At 38.6% G+C, this 23,684-nt stretch overlaps 2 protein-coding genes across 2 annotated transcripts in view; one reads left to right on the top strand and one right to left on the bottom strand.

Moving 5' to 3' along the window:
* The window catches only part of SSBP4 (single stranded DNA binding protein 4), a 150,079-nt gene extending 141,247 nt beyond the window's left edge, over positions 1-8,832 (top strand). The window contains exons 8-18 of the mRNA XM_053465721.1: positions 60-126; positions 4,013-4,083; positions 4,216-4,283; positions 5,262-5,307; positions 5,982-6,017; positions 6,358-6,412; positions 6,669-6,739; positions 7,178-7,256; positions 7,821-7,849; positions 8,058-8,159; positions 8,678-8,832. Coding sequence (XP_053321696.1) covers positions 60-126; positions 4,013-4,083; positions 4,216-4,283; positions 5,262-5,307; positions 5,982-6,017; positions 6,358-6,412; positions 6,669-6,739; positions 7,178-7,256; positions 7,821-7,849; positions 8,058-8,159; positions 8,678-8,707 — 654 coding nt within the window. The 3' untranslated portion in view covers positions 8,708-8,832. The remainder of the gene's footprint in view (positions 1-59; positions 127-4,012; positions 4,084-4,215; positions 4,284-5,261; positions 5,308-5,981; positions 6,018-6,357; positions 6,413-6,668; positions 6,740-7,177; positions 7,257-7,820; positions 7,850-8,057; positions 8,160-8,677) is intronic.
* A 4,960-nt stretch (positions 8,833-13,792) lies between these two features.
* ISYNA1 (inositol-3-phosphate synthase 1) lies at positions 13,793-22,994 on the bottom strand. Its single transcript, XM_053465719.1, has 12 exons — positions 22,907-22,994; positions 22,673-22,709; positions 21,394-21,514; positions 20,796-20,957; positions 20,095-20,224; positions 19,663-19,856; positions 19,345-19,494; positions 18,251-18,466; positions 17,367-17,531; positions 15,957-16,070; positions 15,233-15,450; positions 13,793-14,588 (listed from the first exon to the last, which is right to left on the bottom strand). Exons 3-12 carry the CDS (start codon positions 21,505-21,507, stop codon positions 14,363-14,365), a joined length of 1,689 nt encoding a protein of 562 aa, XP_053321694.1. The 5' UTR covers positions 21,508-21,514; positions 22,673-22,709; positions 22,907-22,994; the 3' UTR covers positions 13,793-14,362.
* Positions 22,995-23,684: the final 690 nt, after the last annotated feature.

Below are 23,684 nucleotides of genomic sequence, written 5' to 3'. Positions count from 1 at the left end.
TTTTATCATTAATGGATCTATCATTAATGACAAGAATAACCATTTTATTTACCCTGCAGCCTCCTGTTGGTGTTCCAGGATCACAGCCGCTGCTGCCAAACTCCATGGACCCCACACGGCCACAAGGTAATTGGGCATTCAGTGCCCTGTTATGAAAAAACAATCTGTACACTGCAGTGTTGCGCTCTCATTGTCCAGGTTTTCAATTTCAAGTGTAGGCTCTTAACACAATCTTGAAAAAATATACCCCTTGATCTTGCTGTAAATACTCAAGAGCAGTACAGGTATACCCCACATTAACGTACACAAATGGGTCCAGAACATGTATGTAAAATGTACTTAAAGTTGAAGCACTACCTTTTTCACTTATCAGCGCATGTACTGCACTGCACTCATCAGGTCATATCCACCATGAACCACTTAAAAGACACTCGAAAGACGAACTGACGTGCTGGTGTGATGATGTTATGTGTCCATTCTTGCGAAGCAAGAGTATGTAAACAGGGGGATGGTTGTGCTGCATCTATGTTCTTACTTGTGAGTGTCTTTAAAGCATGGTATGCCTGTAGTATATATATAATAGGATAGTCAACAGACAACTCCTCAGTTCTTGGTCAATGTGTCCCATGACTTGGAAGGAACTTTGGGAGTTGCATTTTATTAAAGTATGTAAAGCTGCCTTCCCGCCACTGCTATGTTGGATGGAGCAGTAATTGTGATCTCCAGTGTTATCATTTTTCATTAATTAAATGTAAATTATATGGTAATTTATAATACAGTATAAATGGGACAGTCACTCATTTGAGCAGTAGATCTCAATGAAAGTTCTAAACTCCAATGGAAAAAGCAAATAGAGCCTTTTCAGAAGACAAACTATTCTCCAAATTATTAAACATGTCTTTGGGATGTCAATGACTCACATAATATAGTTTCAAAAACGCAAAGTGTTGTCATTGTTAATAATTGGCTTTTAAAGATGTAAAACAATGAGGGATACCTCATCCTGCTTCTTTCTTATACGAGAAACTCAAGGTGTTGTCAGTAAACAGAATTTGTCCTGTGGGGTGGTTTTCACACAGGGACTTATGTCAGTGTTGTGGAAAAAAAATATTTGACGACCATTAGTAAAGTCGATGGTCTGATGGGGTCAAATTGGAGAAAAAGGCAGAAACCTATTTTTGTTTGTTCTATACGAACCATCCTATAGAACAAGCCATGAAAGTGCAGCTGCCACCAGGAGAACTTTACAGTAATGAACCAAATAGAAAAGGTTTATATGCTGAGTAAAACTTTTCAATGGTTTGAGGTTTTTAGCATATTTCTAATGCTCAATGTTTATTTGAAATCTTTTTAAGTGGTTTTATTGGTGAAAAAGTATAGGTGATGTGAATGTGTATGCTTTCATTGTGAACGCGACAGCAGTTTTATTGACGGATATTATTTAAAAAAACATCTTAAAAACTGCTGAGCTGTTCACAAACATAAGATTAAATCATAAACATAGTGTCAGAGCTCTAAGGATTAATGTAAAGTTGTATTCGGTAACATTAGCGGACTTCAAGCTCTGTTTGCTCTCACTTTGGCATCATGTACATCACTGTCTTGCCTAATCCCTTAGATGCTTAATAGTTGTCCACTCGTTAATTTTATTATTTTGGCCTCCCATCCCACCCTACCCCCATTCGAAAACCCAATAATGCAAATATTCAAACAGTTTTTACTTCATTGGCAGCTTATTAGTGCCAGGCACAGGACAGAGAGGGGGATAATTACCATGTCACCAAAACCAGGGCAGCGTTTTATAGCTGGTTTTCAGAGCAGAGCAAACATCTCCCTGAGCACTCCCAAGACAGGACTTCTTTACGATTAAGGAGTACTTGTCTAGTGTATCCCAAGTACATGAATTAGAATCGCTGAACGCTGGTTTAACACCATATGGTGACTTTAACTTTACTTGAAAGGAGGTGGAGGGAGAAGCAAAGGGACACTATTAGGAATTGCCATTACGCGTCCTGTGAGGCACTGTACAGCATCTGGCAATAGCTGTGAAGCACAGAACCAATTGGCCCACATAATAGACCCTTTTCTACCTGCAGGAAAACATCGGTTAAACTCTGGACTTTTAATAGAATACAATGTCGTTAATCTACCGGTACTTCATCATTGCTTTCTTTATGTATTCTGGAAATATATATATGTCTATATCGATCTATCTATATTATAATTGTTTATTTAAAGTTTATTCCCCGAAATCTGCACAGTAAACAAGCCCTCTTCTTTATGAGATTTATTCAACAAAGCAGGATCTTGCATGATAGTCGTGGCTTCCGCTATCCGACTTTACTTTGTCTGATAAAGGGCCAACTCCGGTGAGCTTCTCTTACAAGAGTGTCTGAGCTGTCCCTGCATAGTACATAGTCATCACGGATATTCCGTAATAATACATAATGGATATATTAGGTTAACGCTGCAACTCTCCTGTAAACTCAGAATTTTGTGAATAAACAATGACATAATCCTCTGCTTTACAGAACACTAGAGGCAGCAGTCACTTAATAATAAATAAAGGGTTGGTGATAGTGGTACTGCTTGGGGCCCTGAAATGTTTTGAACACCGTTTCCTCCTTATCCTCCTTATGCTGCTGTCCTTGACAGTGACATCTGGTGTTTTGTATTGGGAATCAAATGTTAACATCCAGATCTCCTAGACAATTCTAGCAAAGGGTCTTCCTGAAATGTTCAGGTTGTGAATTAAACTGCAGCAGGAACGTGTTAAATTTCATTTGACAGCCACCAAAGTTGAGTACAGATGTCCAGCTGTTTGTGTTTTGTACCTGTATGAGTTATACATCAGTGGAGACTTTTTGGCTTTCTAAATAAAATAGTAATAATATGGGCAATCACCTATGAGACCGATATAGTGAAATGCACCTTTCATTAGTACATATCCCATCTTGTAACAATAAAAAATACCATTGGGTTTTTGGAATTGAACAGGTTTAATATTTCCCCCTTAGGCTAACCAGATATACCCTAAAGAGTACAGGGTATTCTCTGGCCTGCTTGAGAGAGGGTCTGACATAGCCTGAAGCTCTCTGCTATAGAACGTGACCGCTCTGTCCTCATTCGCTAGCTCCATTCTCCGGAGCTGTACTGAAGCGGTCACTGAGGGGAGTTAAAGCTTTGCTTCACAATACTCTGCACATCTAAGCTTTACTTTAATCGGATTAGCACATTAGAAATGACATGGTGACTCCCAGAATCTTGTAACTTTCACCGCTGAGGCAGGAACAAGCCTCCGCTATATATGCTGCCAATAGGTTTGGACATCAAATAACCGATGCAATTTATTCTAAACAAGTATGCTATTGCTTATGATATCTGTATGTATGGATAGAGACGCGTAGAGGACGTGTTGAGTTTAGGAGGGCTAATTTAGGTTGAACTTGGATAACTTCTGGGGTTTTTTTTTATTCTGATTACAACATATAGTATATTTAATGTGCCTGTCTATCTTTCTAGATGTCTACTATTCAAATTACTTTTTAGAATTATCCATGTTACATAATGTAACGCCTAACAATCTAAAATAAAACCCTCAAATTATAAATTGTCAATAAAATTCACTTTTACATACTTACTAATATGTATAGTAAAACAGTAAATGTAGAGCCCAGGGAGTAGATTCCTACATGGCATTATAATACAATTAATATAATAATGCTGTCTTTGATGTGCTATCAAGGGACATGACAGTTTGCATATAATGTCCTTTGGATGAATCTCAGAGTAAAATCTGTAAAAATGGAACACTAAATACAACATAAACAATAGATGTTTCCCAGAATTGTATTCGTTTATGGTTTCATTTTTTTCCTTTAATACAAGAGATGGGCTAAAACAAGCAGGAACATCACATTATAAGAACATTGCAGATTTATATAGAAATAAGTGATAATATTCCACTGTCCATGATCAATCTTATACCTAATGAGTTCATATTGTCCTACAGGGCACCCCAACATGGGAGGGCCCATGCAGAGGATGAACCCACCACGAGGCATGGCAGCTATGGGTCCCCAGGTAATACTTGACTTTGCGTTCTAACCCATTGTGAACTGAGACACAAGAAATGTTGCTTGACTAGTTTTTGTGCTAAGAATGAGAGGATATATATACAGTAGAAGCTGAATTCCGTTTTTTTTCTTGTTTCAGAATTATGGCAGTGGGATGAGACCTCCTCCCAACTCGCTAGGTGGCCCGGGCATGCCTGGGATGAACATGTAAGTGTGTACTAAATGATTAGTGTTGCGGGCATGGGCAAATAAAAGGTGTTTTATCACTAAACGAGTAGGTCCACCGTCAGCTGTGGTTTATGGTGAGCTTGTTCTGATATGGTATTTCAAGTACATTTTGGGTACGTTTTCCCTAGCCTTCCCGTAAAAGCCTGGAAAGGCCTAGTTCTTTAACAGTAATTGACAATAGATTATTAGTCAAGTGTCTTGCCTTTATGTTCCCATGGTATTTCTGCCATGTCACTTGACCAATAATGTTGTGACATGAAATGCTGATGGTTTTTTTTTCTAGGGTAATACTTCTGTTTCGTTCTTTTATAAACTATAGTATGAAGGTGACCTGGTGCTGTAAGGACAACACTGTGGATTACTCTCCCAAAGATAGCTAACTCTACATGAGCCAGTCTCTTTCTTGTACTGAACGTATAAGATTAAACCAGTGAAAACTTTCACATCTGCAATAAGTGCTGAGTTATTTGCCAGCTGGTGGACATAAATTAATCTAAATTTGTATTTAACATCACATAAAATTGGTCTGAGTGGGTTTCACATAAGTTCCTGTCTATTTTGTGATGCATGATTTCAACTTCCTGTTTCAAAGCAAAGTAGTGGATGTCTGTGATGCAATACCTACAGCTTTGGGTTTCCTGTTCTGTAGCAATAAAGTTAGTACATACTGCAACAGCATCACAGTATACCCAGTTCTGTCCCTGTAAAGTACAAAATATGGAAAATAAATAATGAAATGTATCGGTTACATTCATATAAAATGGTCTTTTATTATTAAACTGCCAATTTATGATTAATATTATATGTTATTATGGTAGTAATGTTTACCTTACTGGTGCAACAAAATATATGTATAACATGTTTAAATAAACATTTAAATTATAACTGTAAAACTATTTTGTTAAGGTGACATTATTCTTATATCGGAATAAACAAATGTATCTTTGTTTCACCTAGGGGTCCTGGGGGAAGGGGTCCATGGCCGAACCCCAATGCTAATTCAGTAAGTACAGTTTTCATAGTACACTTGCTCACTGCACCCTGTGAACCTTGTAGGGAACCCCAAATGTAATACATTCACGTGACTATACGAAAACGTAGTTATGCTTGTATTTCATATTTCTATGTATTTCTTATTTCCTAATATAATACATGGATGGGGTGCTGTGCCGGGATCAGCATATAATAATGTACAGTATACATGTCATGGAAAACGTGGCTGTTGCGGTCACCCCGGAAGGGAAAACAAGGAGAGTGAAAGGAGAAATAAAGGAAGAGATGAAAGCTGGGGGGGGATTACTTGAGGCTTTGAGATTGACACCTTCAAAAGGGTTCTGGGAACCCTAATACAGTGTAATAACATCAAAATTGGAAAGTAGAGAATCTAAAAGTAATATTGTATCTTTGTAACATTTGCCCCATAAGGGATTGAATGACAAAAGGTTGGTTGATGGCCAAAAATAACAACACTGAATTAATAAACCAGTAACCTGTTGTGGTGATTCTTATAGATAATTGAACTGAACATTATTAAATTAGATTAATAGCCGTCCAGTTAAGTACTTAAACACACCTCAAATGGCCTACGCCTTATTACTAGGGGTCTAATGGAATGTGTTCTGGCATAGATAGAGTTAACTGAATTTTGGGTATCTTGTTTTTTTTCTCTTTTCCCAGATAGCATACTCGTCATCGTCACCAGGAAACTATGTGGTAAGATGTATATGTTTTTATTATTATACAAATAGCACCTGGACTAACAAACGTTTCTGTATCAGTCCTCCATGATGCTTAACATTAGCCTTGAAATACCTTGGATTTCCAGACCCATGTTGGTCAGGGGAAGTATTAATGCCTTGTGCATGTACAACAGCAGGCTCCTCGGGGACGTTAGACCGCTAGTTTGCATAAACCATATTTTCCAGGCTAGCCACAATCAGACTTGTCTGTTACGTTAGAAATATCCCAACTCAGGGGTTTGTAAATACAATCAAATACAATGCAATCCATGTTTGTGTTTTACATGAACCTCTATGTTGTTTTCAATCTGTAGGGTCCACCCGGAGGTGGGGGTCCTCCAGGAACACCCATCATGCCCAGCCCAGGAGGTAATTTGTGTTTTTATGTAGGCAGTGTCTGCAAACTGTTGTGTCTGGAGAATACCGCATTATTTCCTGTGTCATTCATCTGCAAGTGTCCTGATAATTGTGTATTATTCTGAATCATGTCCCCCTTAGACTTTTATCAGTATTATAATCCCAGCCCACCTTGAGTTATGACTCAAGACAGAAGTCTTAGCATTGTGCGTAGTCTAAAATGTGAGTCCTGCAGATTACTCATTGTACACTTGGTATTTGTTTACAGACTCTACAAACTCCAGCGAGAACATGTACACGATGATGAACCCCATAGGACCAGGCGGGAGCAGGCCTAATGTAAGTGTTTTGAATGGCTGGTTTTTGTTTCAAACACGAAAGGTGGCAGATTGACAGTTTACAGGCCTCTACTCTGCATTTGTATGCTTATGCTCTCCGCTTGCTCATAGATTGAGGACTAATGTCTGGGGCATTATTGGACACACATGTAGATCTGTCCATGCCCTTCAACTGCAACCATGTCACCGGTATGTGAGCCTACTATGACCTTGGGGAAAATAAAATATAGTGTGATATGCACACCACCTACTTCATAGTGATCCATAGCACACTGGATTTTTCACAATCAAAGAGTATTTTCTGGTGTTAAAGAAGAATTTGGGGGAAATACTGTAATGCTGAGGAGTGCTGAGGAGTTTAACGATCTAGTTACACAAGGATTACCCAAACTATTATGCCACTGCTGTATTATATATTACTGTGATCTATTTCTTGCAGTTCCCAATGGGCCCTGGTCCTGATGGACCAATGGGAGGAATGGGTGCAATGGAACCTCATCATATGAACGGATCACTAGGTAAGCATACAAAGAAAAGAAAATCATTTTCATATGATCTTACTACTGTGCGTTTGCAGAATTTATATTACAGATAATACATAAAATACATTTGTGGGAACTCTAGCTATACCTTTAATGTAACTTTAAGTAGGGGGCCCTAATCCAATATTTGATTTGCAGCACAATTCCTGGCGGTGACAGCGTAACTTTAGCCAGAATGGGCACCACCTTCTGCCATCCACATTTTTAAAATGTAGTTATTTCAGGTTCATGTCCAACTATTCTCTGCTATCCTACAACATCCACCAGTAAAAGAAAGGCCCCTTTTGCACCTTGATATCACGTATACAAATTTAGTGTTGTAATCAAACAAATCAAAACATATAATACAGATGCATTTTGATAATGCACATTATGTAAGCAACAGTGACATCTTGTGGCTAGATTGAATATTGCAAAAAGGTAACAAACTGAGTTTTCTCTTGAAAATCTAATACCTACATAGAGGGAGCCAAATATTTCTCATTAGCGTAGAAATAAATTCATGTTTATTTATCCTTCTATTTTATTTCTTTCCTACAGGCTCTGGAGACATGGATGTGTTGCCAAAGGTAATTTCTATTGCTTTCTATGGTATCCGTCTGCACTCAACTTCTTTTCAATTATCAATTAAACCGTGGTCCAGTTAATTAAGAACTTATTTTTAACTATTATTTCTGTATATTGTAATACATTTTCAGAGAAACGAGCACCTGAAGCCAGGACGTTTGCATTTATGAGACTGATCTGAAATTGTGTGTTTTCTTATGTTGCTTGTAGAACTCTCCAAATAACATGGCAGGGATGAATAATCCTCCAGGAACACCTCGAGATGATGGAGAGATGGCTGGAAACTTTTTGAACCCCTTCCAAAGTGAAAGCGTAAGAAAGTTTTGCTATTGCCTCTGTGTGATCCGATTTAGTGCTGTTATGACGTTACAGAAACTATGAGTTTTAAGGAATGTGCTCTCTTTAAATGTTGCCGTATGTCAAATGTGTTAAAACGGCACCAGTTGCAAAAAAAAGTAATTATTTTGACATAGTGTATAAACATAGAAACATAGTTTGTGCATTTGTACCAGTGCTTAAACCGACTGCTTGATCTCTGGATGTTTTGTACTGGTTACGTGTGGCCATTACTAGAATGGAACTACTCCTTTGAGTCTCTAATGTTGGCCTGAATGGAAGCTTGAGTCAAACCAGAGCAAACAGTTTAATGAACCATGAATATGCAGGGCCTGATAAAAACTGTAAACAACTTTGTTCATCCATTCATCTGGAAGTATACAGGCCAGTATTGTGGTCCTGATCTTCTACTATTCATTTATATGTGGTGGCAAAATGTGTGAATATTCAATAAAAGATATAGTCAACCATAGATCTTTCTTCTCTCTTCACAGTATTCACCCAGCATGACCATGAGCGTCTGATATCCTGTGATACGCCATTGGATTGAGCTGTCTCAAAAGGCCTCTTCTGCCGAGGACAACCAATGCCCAAGCAGTGAGGATTACAAATACATTTTGCATATTGTATATTTAAAAGCAGGAAAGAATCCACCCTACAGGCTCCTTGCAATCCTTTTGAGAGACAGTAAAAAAAAAAATCAACAAAGCGCAAACTGGACTGCATTTCTACAATGACTTTACGTGTTGAATAGCAGTGTGTGTGTGGGGGGGCATTTATGGCCATAACTCTGGGGAGACCTTCCTTACTCTTCTACCAAATCCTTACATGCAGAAACAAGAGGATACTTTCTGGACTTTAAGACACAGTTTTTAAAGACTTGGTTTCCAACTTGTCGGGTATAGTAGGTACCAAGCAGCTGTTAACTATGAGAAGAATAAGAGTTTGAGTTAGGTTTCAAATATTTCAACTACTACTTCTTAAAACATTAACTTCTTTGTTGTTGGGGGGGGCGATGTTTGTCTGGTATTCTACCATCAATGCTTGTTTGCAGGTTTTATTTTTTAAATATGTGTTTTAAATACTTGGCAGTTTGGCCTATGTTAAGTGTTTCCATAAAACATACTTTCCCTAAACTTTGTCAGGAGGCAGAATTCATTGTTCAACCTATGATATTTCCAAAGGCAGTCCCTTTGAGTAGTTCCAATCTGAGCGAGAACAAGATGCAACCTAATAAAACGTTTTGATCGTGCCTAATTTTCAGCAAGACCATTGCAGACCGACAGCCCGGTTCATGTTTTAGAGACCCCATGGCAAGGGTTGCTTTTGAAGGATACAAGAGACTTTACCCACCGCCTGGAGTTTTACATGGCCTCCTCGTGTGCATCAGACCATATCGCACAAGGGACAGTGTTCAATAAGCAAGGAGTCAAAGCTTACAAAAATGATGGCTTGATACTGGCTGGCCAGCGTAACTAAGGATAGGGCACACAGGTCATTGAGCGAGAGACTATGAATGATCAAATCTATAATCCGTATTTTGAAAGGTTCAAGTCACTGTGTGCAATGCCAAGCCCGTTAGGACTACAATACAATCAAGTAATAGAGAAAAGAAGAACAATATTTTTAATCTTTGCCTATAACAGGAATCAAGCAGGCTTGTCGGAGGTGGTAAAAACACTACTTAATATGCATACAACAGCTAAGGCCAGTTTAAATAAATATCCATTTGAAATCACTTACCATACTCCCCGTTAGCATTAATACAGGAAGTGATGAATATAATCAATTAATCAGATAACTTAAGACATCTCGTTAAGGAAACACAATGTCCCTCTTGAAGTTAAAGGTGCTGTTCTGCTAATACTAAAAATTTTAAAACATACTTTTGTAGGCTAAGAAAATATACCTTTTATTCCTTTTTAATAACAGACATTTCTCTCACTAGAGGTTTCTTGATGGGAAGGGTTTGGGCATTCAAAACTTGGTGTTCCAAAAGATGCTGCGTTAATTTCAGCAAAGTAGGTGGGACAGCACCTTTAAGTAAACTTTAGTAAAGGGATCAAATACATGAAAGTGTAGTCTATCTTTTGTGAAATGTTTCTTCTTTCCCTGTAGTCCAGTTTCTTCTATGGAGCGATTTGCTGCTTGTGATCTGTAACATAAACCATCATGTACGGTTCTGAGGATCACTCAACCCTATTAACCCGAACGAACCATGTCAGTGTCTTCCAATATTTTTCACAAGATAATTGTCAGTTATTCAACAGTTAACGCTAGTGTGGTTTATGTGATGTGAAATCAGTCACTGTGAAACCACATCTTCTGTGGTCCGTGTTTTTGTAGCACATATACATATCTCCACATGTCCTTCACAATGGTAAGACACAGTAGAGATGCACGCGTATATTTATATATATAACGTGTGTGTCTTTAAATGAGTGAAGGATCATGCCATTGCCTACATAGTAGCTGGTCACATCACATTCCCTTATGAGACTCACAAGCTGTATGGTAGTCCGTCAGCTTTCGTTGTAGTGATTCAACTATTCTGGCCTTGCTAGAAATACATTTTATCCACTCTCACTTCATACATGACCAACACATTTTATTAAGAAACCAAATCATGGTGTATGAGTATTTCTGAAATTGGGGAGTACGTTAGACTTGTAGGTATTAACTCTGGGTGGTTCAGGTGCAAAAGTGCTGGGGTCCCTGCCCCCCCTCCCATATATTTATATATAAAATAACCTGTGAGGTTGTTTCGTATTAGGCAGACGTGCACTTATATGTTTCTCGTGATGGTTTATTAAGAGCTAGCTCCTTGTTAAATGTTTTGGAGCAGTCTATTCTTCTCTGTAATGACCACTTGGTTCCTCCGACAATATCTACAGGTTCATAACACCAGCTTAGTATGTATCGTATTGCCAGTTGTTCTTGGCTCGCTCCTAAACGAAACAGATGCTTTTCTTGTACTATTTCTAGGGTGACCACATTTCCCATTTATCCAAAGATGCACATGACCCATGTATACGACAGAGCTGCGTTATAATCATTACCGTCCCCTGACTTACCAACTTAATTCCCGATGCAGGGACATTCAAGAGTATCATACATGTACCCACTTAAAAAAACATGCCTATCCATGATGCATTTTTTTGTGTACTAGGTAAAAGCTGAACAGATGGTTCATTTAACCATCTATTGGTTTCCAATTTAAGTTTTCGAGACCGTCTATTGATTTAGGATTGAAGGATTTTCTCTATTGAGCCTAGTTGGGCTAGGTGAATTTTACTGGCCTGCCTATATAGTGAATCTATGACAACTTTACATCCGGGCTCCAGCAGGTCCCAGAGAACTTGCAACGGAAGCTGCCACTTACAAACGATGCATTGACTGGAAATTGTGTACCGTAAGATTCATTGCAATAGATTTACACAAACATGGGAGCTGGAACCACTTTTTCTGTGTCTGCTAAACTACTGTGATACACCTTAAAATCTTGTCTGGGCAGATCATCCTCTTCAGTTCTACAATAAAGGAGACATACAGCGCCAAGCATGTAAGGTAACTGTAAATATACATATGCTACAATTGGGAAGATCCCACCAGAGCCCCTTCGATCATCTCCCCTCTAGAGGAGCCTGCAGGGACATGCGATGTAATGGGGTGAAGCGTCTCTTTTACATAGCAAGGGACAACTTCTAACTTTTCTTATGAAGGATTTTTTTTTTTATTTTATTTTTTTTTTTAAACATAAAGGACCTCATTGCTAACGATGTCTGTGTTCTTTCATTTTTGTTTTATTTTATTTGTTTTTCTATTGTATCCCAAAGCAACTTTGTACAGGATTATGCTAATAACCCATGTCCTTCCTGTTTTGAATTTTTTATACGTTTCTGGGTTTTTTTTCCCCCCCTTCCTGCAATGTCTGCGTAATAATAGTGTGATGTAAAATACTGTAACATTAGAACAGGATTTAAAAGACAAAAAAATAAAACTGTACTGCTATTTGTTCTTTATATGATATGACAGTATTTGGGATATAAAGCATTCTCTGACAGGGTATGCTTTGTATTTTGTTCGTAGGGTTAGAATTCAGTCCTAGATTTTAGTTGTCCAGTGTAGGATATATATCTATGTATATATCTATCTATATATAGATATATATCTATATCATGTCATTTGTATGTTCTTTTTATTGTAAAAAAATCTTTAGACTTAAAGTTGCTTATCAAAAAAGAAAAGGAAAAAAATATCTGCATCAATAAATGTAATTTGATTTTTTTTCATAGAAAAGACTGGACTCTGTGTCAAATCCTTCTTTAAAATGTTATGGCTAAAAATATACCGCTGCATAAAAATATGTGTACATCACTCATTCTTCTATACATTTAACTATCCTGACTTAAAGCAGCAACCAAGTTTCATTTTCTGTGTATTTAGCAAGTGGTTATATCTCATCAGATAGCTAAAAGAGTACAAAAGAAAAAAAAAACACAGTGAAGCGTAACTTTTATTGTAATTACTTAAAATGTCATACAGAGGAAGAAAAAAAATAAAACATACTTGATATCAACGAGAGGATCAATTAGATACAAAGGCCAAAAATCCAAGGCCCACATCATTACGGATGCCTACTCTCAAATAAATTGCAGTTTACGGTAATGTATGCCCCAAAAAAATAAATAAAAATAGGTAAAATCAGTGGCTCATACCCCACACTCAAAAAGAGAAAAAGCCATATAGGCAAAGTGTGAAGCTAGATGGGGGAGAGTATAAAAATGGTAAAATTATTGCTCCCATCTTTGCCCTGATACCACTGTCCCAATGTTTATTGTATTAAACTCTGTGTTAGCTTTGTCATGGGAGTCTTTAAACACTCAAGAGATTGCTCACACATCAAAGATGATGAATTCTCTGTTTTTTTAAATGCTCCCAACATTGATTTAGTGCCTTTCAAATGAAAAAGAATAATACAGCACAGGTAACGTTGTGCATTTTTGAGCAGTCATGCGATGGCAGGGGCGATGAAGAAAGATTTCACAAATTATAACAGTTATGCTTCATGAAAAGTAATACTGTAGGGTGAGGAGACAAAATGATGTGGGAATTAAGTGGTAACACAATTTAATGTTTGCCATTCAACAATATACTATTGGGAAGCGACTGATAAGCTGCAACAAGGGCAGGAACAGACATTGTCTTGTGGATTTTGTTTGACCTTCTCGAATGTTCAAGTTCCTTTTTAACACTGTAGGATATTTTTACAAGTTACCATTTTAATTATGTCTCAGGCTATAGAAGCTACGTATATATTGTCCTGTTCTGGTGCAACATGGTAAAACTAAAACTTTGTATTGGTTGGTGTAGGGATTACTCCACCTTTACCAATTAGAGTCAGAATGGCTCTTTATACATAATCCCAATTATTATTAGGCCCCTGCTCTATCAATCTGAACATTTACAAGGTTACAATTTTGGTTACTCAATTGAGCTTGAGCAGTTTCTTTCAGTTTCTAGGGGGATTACATGAGTTTTTATACCTCAAGCCAACCTTATCTAGACAAAACTATCAAAACAAACAGGCACTGGAGGATGGAGAACCATTAATATTAAATAGATTTTTATTTTAATGAGAAATAACAAGAATACCTTCCTTAAAATGTATCTCTCAACAAATCAAACTTCAAGCCTCAAATCCTACAAGTATATCATACAAGAGAACAGGAGGTTGCTTTCTAACCCAATTTATCCAAACTTCAAATATTTCCTACTCATAGAAAAAAAATGTTTTGTAAAAATTATGAATATCAGAAATACAAATATCATCAGAAGCATATTAAGTACAGTTAAGAAAATAAAGACTACAGCCGCTAAAGGATTTGCAGAACAAAGGATACAACTCTAAAGCAAACATAATATTCACTAAAATGAAAGACTCCAGTTTTCAGTGGTTCATTTCGTGACCTCTGAAGATCACCACATAACTCACATTAAGTGGTAACCATTGAAAAGAGACTATTCTGTCTAGAACAGCGCAGAGGCATTTCTAAGAGGCTAAAAGCTATTTGAGCAACGACTGTAGTGTGGAATCCAAACTTCTAGGTTGCTTATCTCCCTAAGAGATTGTCCATAATGTTCTAAAAAGTCAAACGTGAGCAGTGCCCCCACCCTGACTAATTCTCAATCTCAGTATCGCTGGTGGTCACAGCCTTCTCCAGTCCATTGGAATAGCCATTGCTGATGCCGTCAGAATGAAAGCCATTAACTTTGATGCTTCCCTTTTTGATGGAGATAGGACAAGGAGTGGAGACAGTGTTAGGTCGCTTCAAATGCATAAAACTTCTCTGCATCTTGTGCTCCAGTAGCATGTTGTTTTGGGGAGAAAGACCCAAGCAAGCCCTGGTAAAGGGAGGACACAATTATTTATAAAGTTCAGACTAAAGGTGGATACAATGGCTATATTTGTAGTGTAACAATTCATTTCCTTCCTGTACATCACTACTATAAGTTAGCAAAACTGGGGGAAGGTAAGAGAAACAAGACTGCTCAACCCTTAAAAAAATAATTAAAAAAAAGAACAGGAAAAGCTGCTCTGTCCACACACTGGAATGAAGAAAATTCCACTTAAAAATCCATCCAATGTATTATGTTTTGACAACAACCTACTGTCAAAGTTTGCTATGTTAGAATCCTTTTCTTTATAGGAGAATTAAACACTATTTCTAAAAAATAAGACATTTATAGTAAATATTTCAACATTTTCTGGTATACATTTATATGAAAAAGATTTCCCCCCTTTTAAATCAAATGTGCTTGTAGCCAGGCATTTCAGAGTAAAAAAACTGTCATATCCAGTTTCTCATGCTGTGTTATGCCCTTTTACAAATGTGACTTGCGCACGCTCGTCATCTGCCATAAATGATAGCTTGTTCTAAATATATATAGTTTTGCTTCTGCAGAGCTTTTACCCAGATGTAGTCACTAGGTAGTCACCAGTTAGCAATTTAGATTTCGCCACAAGCCGTTTGCTACAATGTGTTTACCTGAAGATGTTCTCAATGCAGTTCCTCTGCCTGAAGAGCGCATTGATAACGGGAGTTCCCTCTGGAACAAGCGGGGCTTTGCAGAGAAAGCTGAGGATGGACAGGACGCTGTGGAAAGTCTGGAACTCCAGATCGGTCTCCGTGCAGAAGGTTATCCTCTGGCAGAGCTCAGTGAGAATCACCAGATCCAGGATGATGGGGCTTGCAAGCAGGGAGTCCTGTGGATTGAGATCTGGTTAAGCAACTGGATCCACTTTTATACCACAATATATATATAGGCATTTAGTTTCAGTAAATTTGTATAGCATAATTCTAACAAAGGCGGCTTTCGAAGATCGAAGTCAAAAGGTATTTTTGGGTTCATATTTCATCCACCATGTTAAATAAGCTGCGCTTGCGATTAGATGTTACAACATTTTCACCCCTTACACGGGAAAGACAAATACAAACATGGCATAGCAAGGTGATCAATAACAGGTATGTGAAAATGTAGATTAAAGAGCGGCTTATGACCATTGTGAATGTAGGAGTAGATTTTCCAAGTTTCAGAACTATAGCATGTATGCAAAACATGCCAGAAGAGAAATGCATCCTAAAAACTAATATGAATAATAAAACACAACAGTGATTTTGCTTCCAAGAGGAGAAATAGACCCTTAATGAACCACCAAATGACACATAGCTTGGTCCGGTACCAATATGAGGATAAGGAAACATTGTTTACCTCACATGTGTTATGAATGACAATTGTGTTGGTCCCTCCCATCATTATTTCTGACGTGTACTCATCCATTGCTCGCTTGCTGTCTCCCACATAAGGAACATATTTGATCACCACCTATAAGAAAAAACACATCACATGATAAATAATAGCTACTAACAGCAAGCAGGTTATCACTTTTATATTCAGTTACACTTTTTTGGCTTCTTTTTTAAGTGGGTCTGTGCCCACCTCACTTAATATACTTAGTACCAGTTCTGTGCTCTCGCGCTGTTAAAAATACATTTGCATTAGGTAATAAAATCAAAGGGCCAAATCTGCATCTGACAGAGTATTTTTTTTTTTAATTAGTAGTAAATAATGCACAAAAAAAATCTTCATGTGGACTGGAGAAAAAAATGTATTAAATTCTCGTCATGTTAGTGGTTAGATAGCTAGAAGAGCCAGGGACCACATTTAGATAATAAAGGTTTGGAATTCTGTATAAGACAGCGCAAGGGGTGGGTGACAGAAGTTAAAGAAAAGAAAAAAACAGAAAACGGCTGCTGCCAAAACAAACGCAGCTATGGTATTTAATAGAGTGATCGCCGATATGGCGAACAGGACAGTATATAAAATGTATATATATACCATAGATAAAGGTTTGCCCCTCACCAGCCCTCACAATGTGCATGTGAAGAACCGTGAGGTCCCTCATGCAGTGGAGATTTCTGAGTTCCTTGTGTCCTTATGCTGCCTGAGGGAACATCATATCCCAGCACTCTGATGGGTGTATTCACCAACAAGAAATTTGCAGGGGAACCGATATAAATATCACAAATTTGCAGAATGACATTTCATCCATGAGCACCGTCTCTCTTTTTTCCATTAAAGATACACATTAAAAATAGTTAAAACACTACTAGCCGCTACAGATTTATAACTGGCACCCCTGTGGATACTAGAGGAATTGCATGTTCAATCAAGCAACTGTATAGTAGTGAGAAACATAGTGCTCTTTTATAGGTTTGTGTTTCTTTTTTAAGTAGCAAGAGCCATACCTAATCTTTGAAAGCTAGGTGCCTTTATGTCAGCGCTGCTTTATGTACCTAACCCCCATTGGTGGTGTAATGTTACTCTAGTGCAATGTGGTAAAGGAAGCTCAGTTGCCATAGTAACCACTGGAATGTTCCTGTTGATTATTCGACCCTTTCCACTCCCAGAGGGAGTATACAGTTACTAGCCCCCCTTAACACTATTTAAAGCTGCTGTTATGCTAAAATGACTAATAAAAAAATACCAACCATTTTGGGCAAAAAATATTTTTCTCATATTGCCTCATTTTTATTTTATGTATATTTATATTATGAAAGCGCTGTGAGGTCTGTCAGTTCAGGCCAGATGCCATCGTAGAACCCCCTTATAAATACTTACACAGTGGTCTGGCTTTTCATCCGGTCCATACAGTATAGGGTTTGACTGAACCATGTCATCCACCACGTTGCTCTTTGAGATCTCCTTGGAGCGGAACTGTTGTGGAGCAGATAGATTCTTCCCATCGTTATTACCCAAGTGATTGTAACTCACAATAGAGGCAGTCTATGGCCAGAAAGAAAAAAAAAAAAAAGACACGTACAAGCCATTAATTGGGACTTCTATAGAACAAATTCAAGACTCAAGATTGAATCCTATCAGCAGCGGTTTAACATTCTAGACCATTAATGAAGCAATCATGGCGCTTCCACCATGTAACATGGTCCATAACTCGTGCAACACTCAACTGAACTGAAAAAAGGCCCCAACCCTACAAGACTGACAACTTATCAGGACAAACTGGTTACAACTTTCATAAACTCAGACTAACTAGCTCAACATTGTGGTGACACTCTTACAAACAGCTTGACAGCTATTTTGTGCATAACAGAAAACATTTCAATGGGAGACTACATTTTCCATATCAACAGAACCCAGCAACTATTAAACTGCTGTTGAAGCATGTTCTGTTTAGTGCAGGTTATGATGGTTCTGCAACTTGAGCAATTTAGACTTAGTGAGCAGACCTGGGAGTTTCTGTGAAAAAGTCACCAAAATGGGTGAAACGTCTAGAGGGAAAAAAAAAAGGAAAAAAAATAATTCAAAGTATCAATGCTCACTTACAATCACCTGTAGCCTATTGTAGCATATGTATCAGAGACTGAGCATTATTAGATAAAGACTTAATGCACAAAATACATGCCCTTAAAGGGTTAAGCGGTTGTTTATATGTTACTACATAAATATCTTGAGACAAGCGCACACACACTGGACATAGAGGTTACCTTTATTCCAGCACAGACAAGGAAATCCACCAAAACGGACTTAATCTTAGTCTGGCCAGATTTAAAGTCATCCCCACCGATGAAAACCTTGTGCTTTATTGCCAGCTCGATTGCACCAGGAACAAATGTGTTTTGGGGTGATCCGTTGATGTAGGCACAGCCCTCCAAAATGCTGGCCACTGCAAACATTGTGGATGGAGATACTTCTAAGCCATGCTAGGAAACAAGAAGAAGCATAATAGAATTAGAAAAGGGGCCGATGCATAATGTCTAAATAGAAGCAATCCCAATATTGTAAACACAAGTTTAATCAGCCTTTTGGTCCAGTACAATTTATAGCTCTATGAACGAGTAAGCAATGAACTGTTAAATAAGTCCAGAGTTCTCGCGGACCAGCAGATAAAACAAGATATGAATAAGTAGTTTAGACAGCCTGGGTGAACATGTGGAGAAAAGCTGCAGTGACCCTTTCCCACAGTAAGGCGTACAAAGCTATCATTTTTTTTAAGCCTTATTAAATGAAGGCATGTCTCTTAAGATCATAAGAAACATCCTAACACAGATCTGCTTCACAGAGCCCTGGGGGTAGAGGACACCCATGACCACCAGATGTAAGCTTAGATGGTCTGCAGCCTATGGAACAACTTATGGAGCCTGGAGACTAAGGAACAAAACCTAATAAATTAATCCACCTCAGACATTGTACTTTATTCTGTTTAGTTTTATTCTTTGTAACATATAAAAACTCTTATACTAAAACCAGTTACAGAAAGAAATAGAGCGGTCAAAATCACTTTCATTAATCAGATGGAATACAAGGATAATAGGTTGAACTCAAATGTGGTGTTGAGGGCTGTTATTTGCGTTCTTAAACTAAAGAGTCATTCCAATAGCTCTTTGCAAATACTTCTAGAAAGCACTTTGACTTGTTACTTATATTTGGTTTCTTAAGTTCTTGAGAACTTAACCTCCCACCTCATTAGCTATGCACTAGGTAGGATCAAAAAAGTAAACCTGTCAGATATATTTCATCTGGTCGCAAGTTGCAGTTTAGTAAATAAGCCATAAAAACTCTGGATCAAGTTAACACTTACTTCAATAGCTTTCAGTAAATTATCAGCTGTGTCATTAACACCAGGGATCAGATCACAGAAACGTTCTGTGTTTGCAGTCCACAGTACAATAACCTTGTCCACACCACTCGTCCTTTTAAAGTCTTGAATATCTTCTCGAATCTTTTGAACCTAAAATGAAATAAACAGTTGGGGCAATGAGGGTATTTCCCAAACTTGTATTCTTGAATCAAAGGATCATGACTGTAACATTAATACTCTTGTTATAATGGGTAGGAAATAACATGTCTAGCAAGTGTGGTTTGCTAACTCTCCAAGTGACCCTGCAGTTCCATATACCTGTTCTGCTTTGGTTCCATGAATAACATGGTCAGCTCTGCCCTCCTGATTGGCTGCTATGAAGTCCGGAACGTAAATGGAAGGTCTGGGCTTCAGCTTCTCCATATACGGGCTCAGCTGCTCTTGAAGCTGCCAATCCAAAACTTCAGCTCTTCTCATTGCATCTGCCAGGTTCAAGGACGAAATATCCCAACCTAAGAGGGTACATAAAACAAGGTTAAAGGTCATTAAGCCTGTAAGAATGCTCAGCATTTATAAATGCTCAATAGGCTGAACTTTATGAACTAGCATCCCTTTTTTATTTTTAAAAGTAGATAAGAAATTATGTCATCTAGAACCTTATGATGAATGAGATTAATTACATATTAATATTTATGGGCAATACATTACAAGAAGGGTTCCTGTTTCAGCTACATACACAGCTGGGCTTACCATCAAAGACTATATCATTAGGATGCACCATGGGAAGAAGATCCCGGAATGGTATGTAGATATCCCCTGCAGGGCCGGTGCCCAGGCACACCGTAGAAGACTGGAAGAGGGAGCCATAATAATTGGCTACCTGTAAGGAACAGAGAGAGGAATATAATATTTTAGCCAGCCACTAACACACATGATAAGGAGATGGCTGCAACAAATCCTTAGAGCTAGACTGCTGTAGTTGAAATAGTTGCACTAGATTTGCTTCTAATAAATAATGTGTAAGGCAATAAACCAATCAGAATGAACAAATACGTGTATACAGGATATGGTTAATAAAATGTATACCTTCTGTTACAGCAGTCTTACCTGAAAGACTATACTGAAAACATAGTGTGGCTTTAGACCTAGTAAAGAAGTATACCATCTATACCATCTATAAATCTATACCAGAGACACGCACAAATCACATCATAAAAAATGAGACATCCAACGTATAAATGTTTATAGGCTTATGATTCTGTTTATGTGTATCATTATCCCACAGCAGTGATTTGGGGCATTGAACATATCGTGTTTGAGACAGCTTAAATCTAAATATTAATTCCAGTGCAAAGTGCTAAAAGTGGAGTGGTCATTGTGGATTTTTCTCTCCCAATTGTAATTACCACCAGGCTTCATATAAATTATATAGATGTTAGAAAATAAGTTACCTTCTTCCCTGTCTTGGTCATCCAGGAAAGCCCCATCTGATTGGCCAGCACAGCTGCAGTGACTGTAGTTCCGTTGTTTCCACCCCAGCCTACCAACATGACCCCTAGTTTAGGCACCTTCCTCTCTGTCCGGAAAGTGAATTTGGTGGAACATGGCTTTACCTGCAACCAGACAAGATTATCAGGAGAGCCCATAGAACGAATATTACAGTTCTCAGTACGGGAACAGACTGCAGCATCAATAAACATCAATACCTTTCAGAAACATTGTTTGTCTAAAAGTGTGCATTTCAGTAATTAGGCTAGAAGAAGAGCCCTAAGTAGTCTTCAAAGGCGTGCAAGCTAATGCAACTTGGCCATTAAAGGTATGCTCTTTTTCCCCACAAGATGAAATAAGCGGGCCCTGCATAATGCATACTCAGACCAGTGAAAACATCTTCTTAGTTTATATGTGTGTGTGTTTACTGTTAAAAGGCCCTGGACGTGATGAAACGCACACACGAGGACAACAAAAAAAAAACAGGAGTGGCAGAAATCTACAGCATTTTAGTAACCACGGAGATCTGAACTAAAGAACCACATTCTTAGCACAAGTTACCTTGGTAACACCATTCTCCTCGCAGACCTGTGTGGTTTCATAGCTGTAATCAGCTTCTATCACATCCTTTAAATATCTCACATGGGGACTCTCGATCTTGAATTTCTCTGCCATCTTTAAACTGCAAAAGAAAAGGAAAATGATTGGTCAGAACAAAGTCTAATAACGATTGGCTGAATAGTTCCCCAAAGGTAGCAGCTTCAATAAAACATTTAGCTTCCATCTAGATGTACCATACTAACAACGGGCAAGTAATGTACAGCACTGTGTGTCCCCATCACCATTTTCTAATTAGACGCACAAGAACTGAACTTTTAGCAGATATTACCAGAAAGATGGAAATCTTATTGAGGTTAGCATGGGGTTGTATCTACAGCGCGCAGTTATACCATTATGTCAATTCTTTAAATGTTACGTGGATCGGCGGTATCTTTCCATTAAGAAAAATCTATACAGCTGTATTAGCTGAACAGAAAATCAAGACTTTTGTTGAAGTCAATACCTTTTATTGGGCCAATATAAGAAAAAAAAAACGTCAGATTACAGAAGCTTTCGGGACCTCAGAGGTCTCTCCTTCAGTTGCTGACCCAATAAAAAGGTATCACACCTTCAACTTCAAGACACAGGTTTCTATAGATTGATAACAGAAATTAAATGATATGAATGCGATTTACTGTTCGGCCACCGAAGTGTTAAGGTTATCGCATTCCCGATCAGCAGTTTTCAAAGGGTTAAAAGGGTTTTTACTGGAGATTGAGTAAATACATTTGCATTACAGCTGTTGGATTTTAGTAAATGCAGGATGTTATTATGGGATTTAACCCGTATATGCTGCTTCGGTCATCGGCAGAAGTACATTAGGAGGTCATAAGATGACCGGAGGTTATGCAACATAGTGCTGAAATCTGACACCCAGCACTGTTTGCAGTACACACAGCCCGTGCAGGCTCACCCCATACATACGTGTAGCATCCTCACGCTACCATATAGAAGCGCAGCCAATAGGAAGCGACCAGGCGTAGCGCCGGTGTCACCGTGTAAGGTATGCACATTACAGGGCGGAAGCACCAGCATAGCCAGCCCCGTGAAGGGCCCAGGGTATACAGCAATGTATTAAACATAAAAGGGAGGAGACAGCCGCGTCAGGGAGGTGGAGTTCTTAAATGAATGAAGAGCCACGCTTACATAAAGGCCTTAAAGGGGCAACAACCCAAAGCAGCTGCTGAGCCGGGCACCTGTCATACACAGAGAAAAGTACAAAAAAATACAAAAAACATACCTTTATGTTGCTGCCTGACAGAAACGTCCAGTACTTCCTGTGTGATTGGTGTAAAAAAAAAAATAATGCATTAGTCCCCTATAGGAAGTTCCTTCACACCGACATAACATAACGACATATACATACTCCGGCATAGCTATAGTTGCGTCATCCTTCTGCCCTTCTACATACGGCTAGATATGTTACCACTGAAGACAAATGGTTAAGGGGGGCATGAGAAACGCGCGCACTTACCTCACGCTACAGATGCTGTCAAGTGAGCAGATGCAGGCTGTACAGGGAGCTGCCTAGTAATAATGCCCGGCTCCGGGGCTCTCCCCGCCTCCTTACAGCTCGTTCCCTCCTTCCCGGTAATCTTCCACTCCCTGCCGCCCCCAAACCACACCCCACCCCCCGCTACACACGACGCCTGGCACCCGAGGCTTGGCTGCCTCGGGGCTCGGTGGGATTTCCTCGTGATAAACGAGTCAATTTCCCACATGAAACAAATAGCGTTAAAGGGAAATACATTAACCACTGGTTATCCGACAAACACGCTGGAAAATCACACACTACCAGTAGAAAAAAAAAGTGCACTGTTCCTTTAAATGTTATGAGGCTTTATTGTCCCCTCTAATGTCGCATGAGCTTCATGCCGTGACTTTTTCATGTAACGATCATCCACCTCTGCTAATGGATGGATAGAGATAGAATAATTACCAGCCTGGTACTTCCATTTGATTACATACAGCTATAGCATTGTTCTAAAATCTATGTATTCTTACAGAGGGACACTTAATGGCCTCGAATTTGCCATCCGATTCAATGTTTCTAATGACATACATATTGATGAAGTCCCAGGAAATGCTAGGAGGCACCATTTAGGAATGCCTTCTTGATAACTACCGTATTTGCTCGATTATAAGACGACCCTGATTATAAGACAACCCCCCAAAATCTGAATATTAACTTAGGAAAAAAGTTGGCAGCGGGGGTTTGTATGCGTCCGTCGCGTATACTTTCCCCGGCTGTC

The sequence above is a fragment of the Spea bombifrons genome, chromosome 1 (genome assembly GCF_027358695.1).
Source record: "Spea bombifrons isolate aSpeBom1 chromosome 1, aSpeBom1.2.pri, whole genome shotgun sequence".
NCBI lineage: Eukaryota > Metazoa > Chordata > Amphibia > Anura > Pelobatidae > Spea > Spea bombifrons.
Note: the sequence above shows the minus strand (reverse complement) of the source record. Positions and strands in the feature narration are given on the sequence as shown.

Coding starts and splice junctions, on each gene's coding strand:
- ISYNA1 (XM_053465719.1), bottom strand. CDS start 21,507: ATGGCAGAGAAATTCAAGATCGAGAGTCCCCATGTGAGATATTTAAAG. Junction 19,495..19,662: donor ATGGAACCAAAGCAGAACAG/GTATATGGAACT, acceptor ATTTCATTTTAG/GTTCAAAAGATTCGAGAAGA. Junction 16,071..17,366: donor ATGAAAAGCCAGACCACTGT/GTAAGTATTTAT, acceptor TTTTTCTTATAG/GTGGTGATCAAATATGTTCC.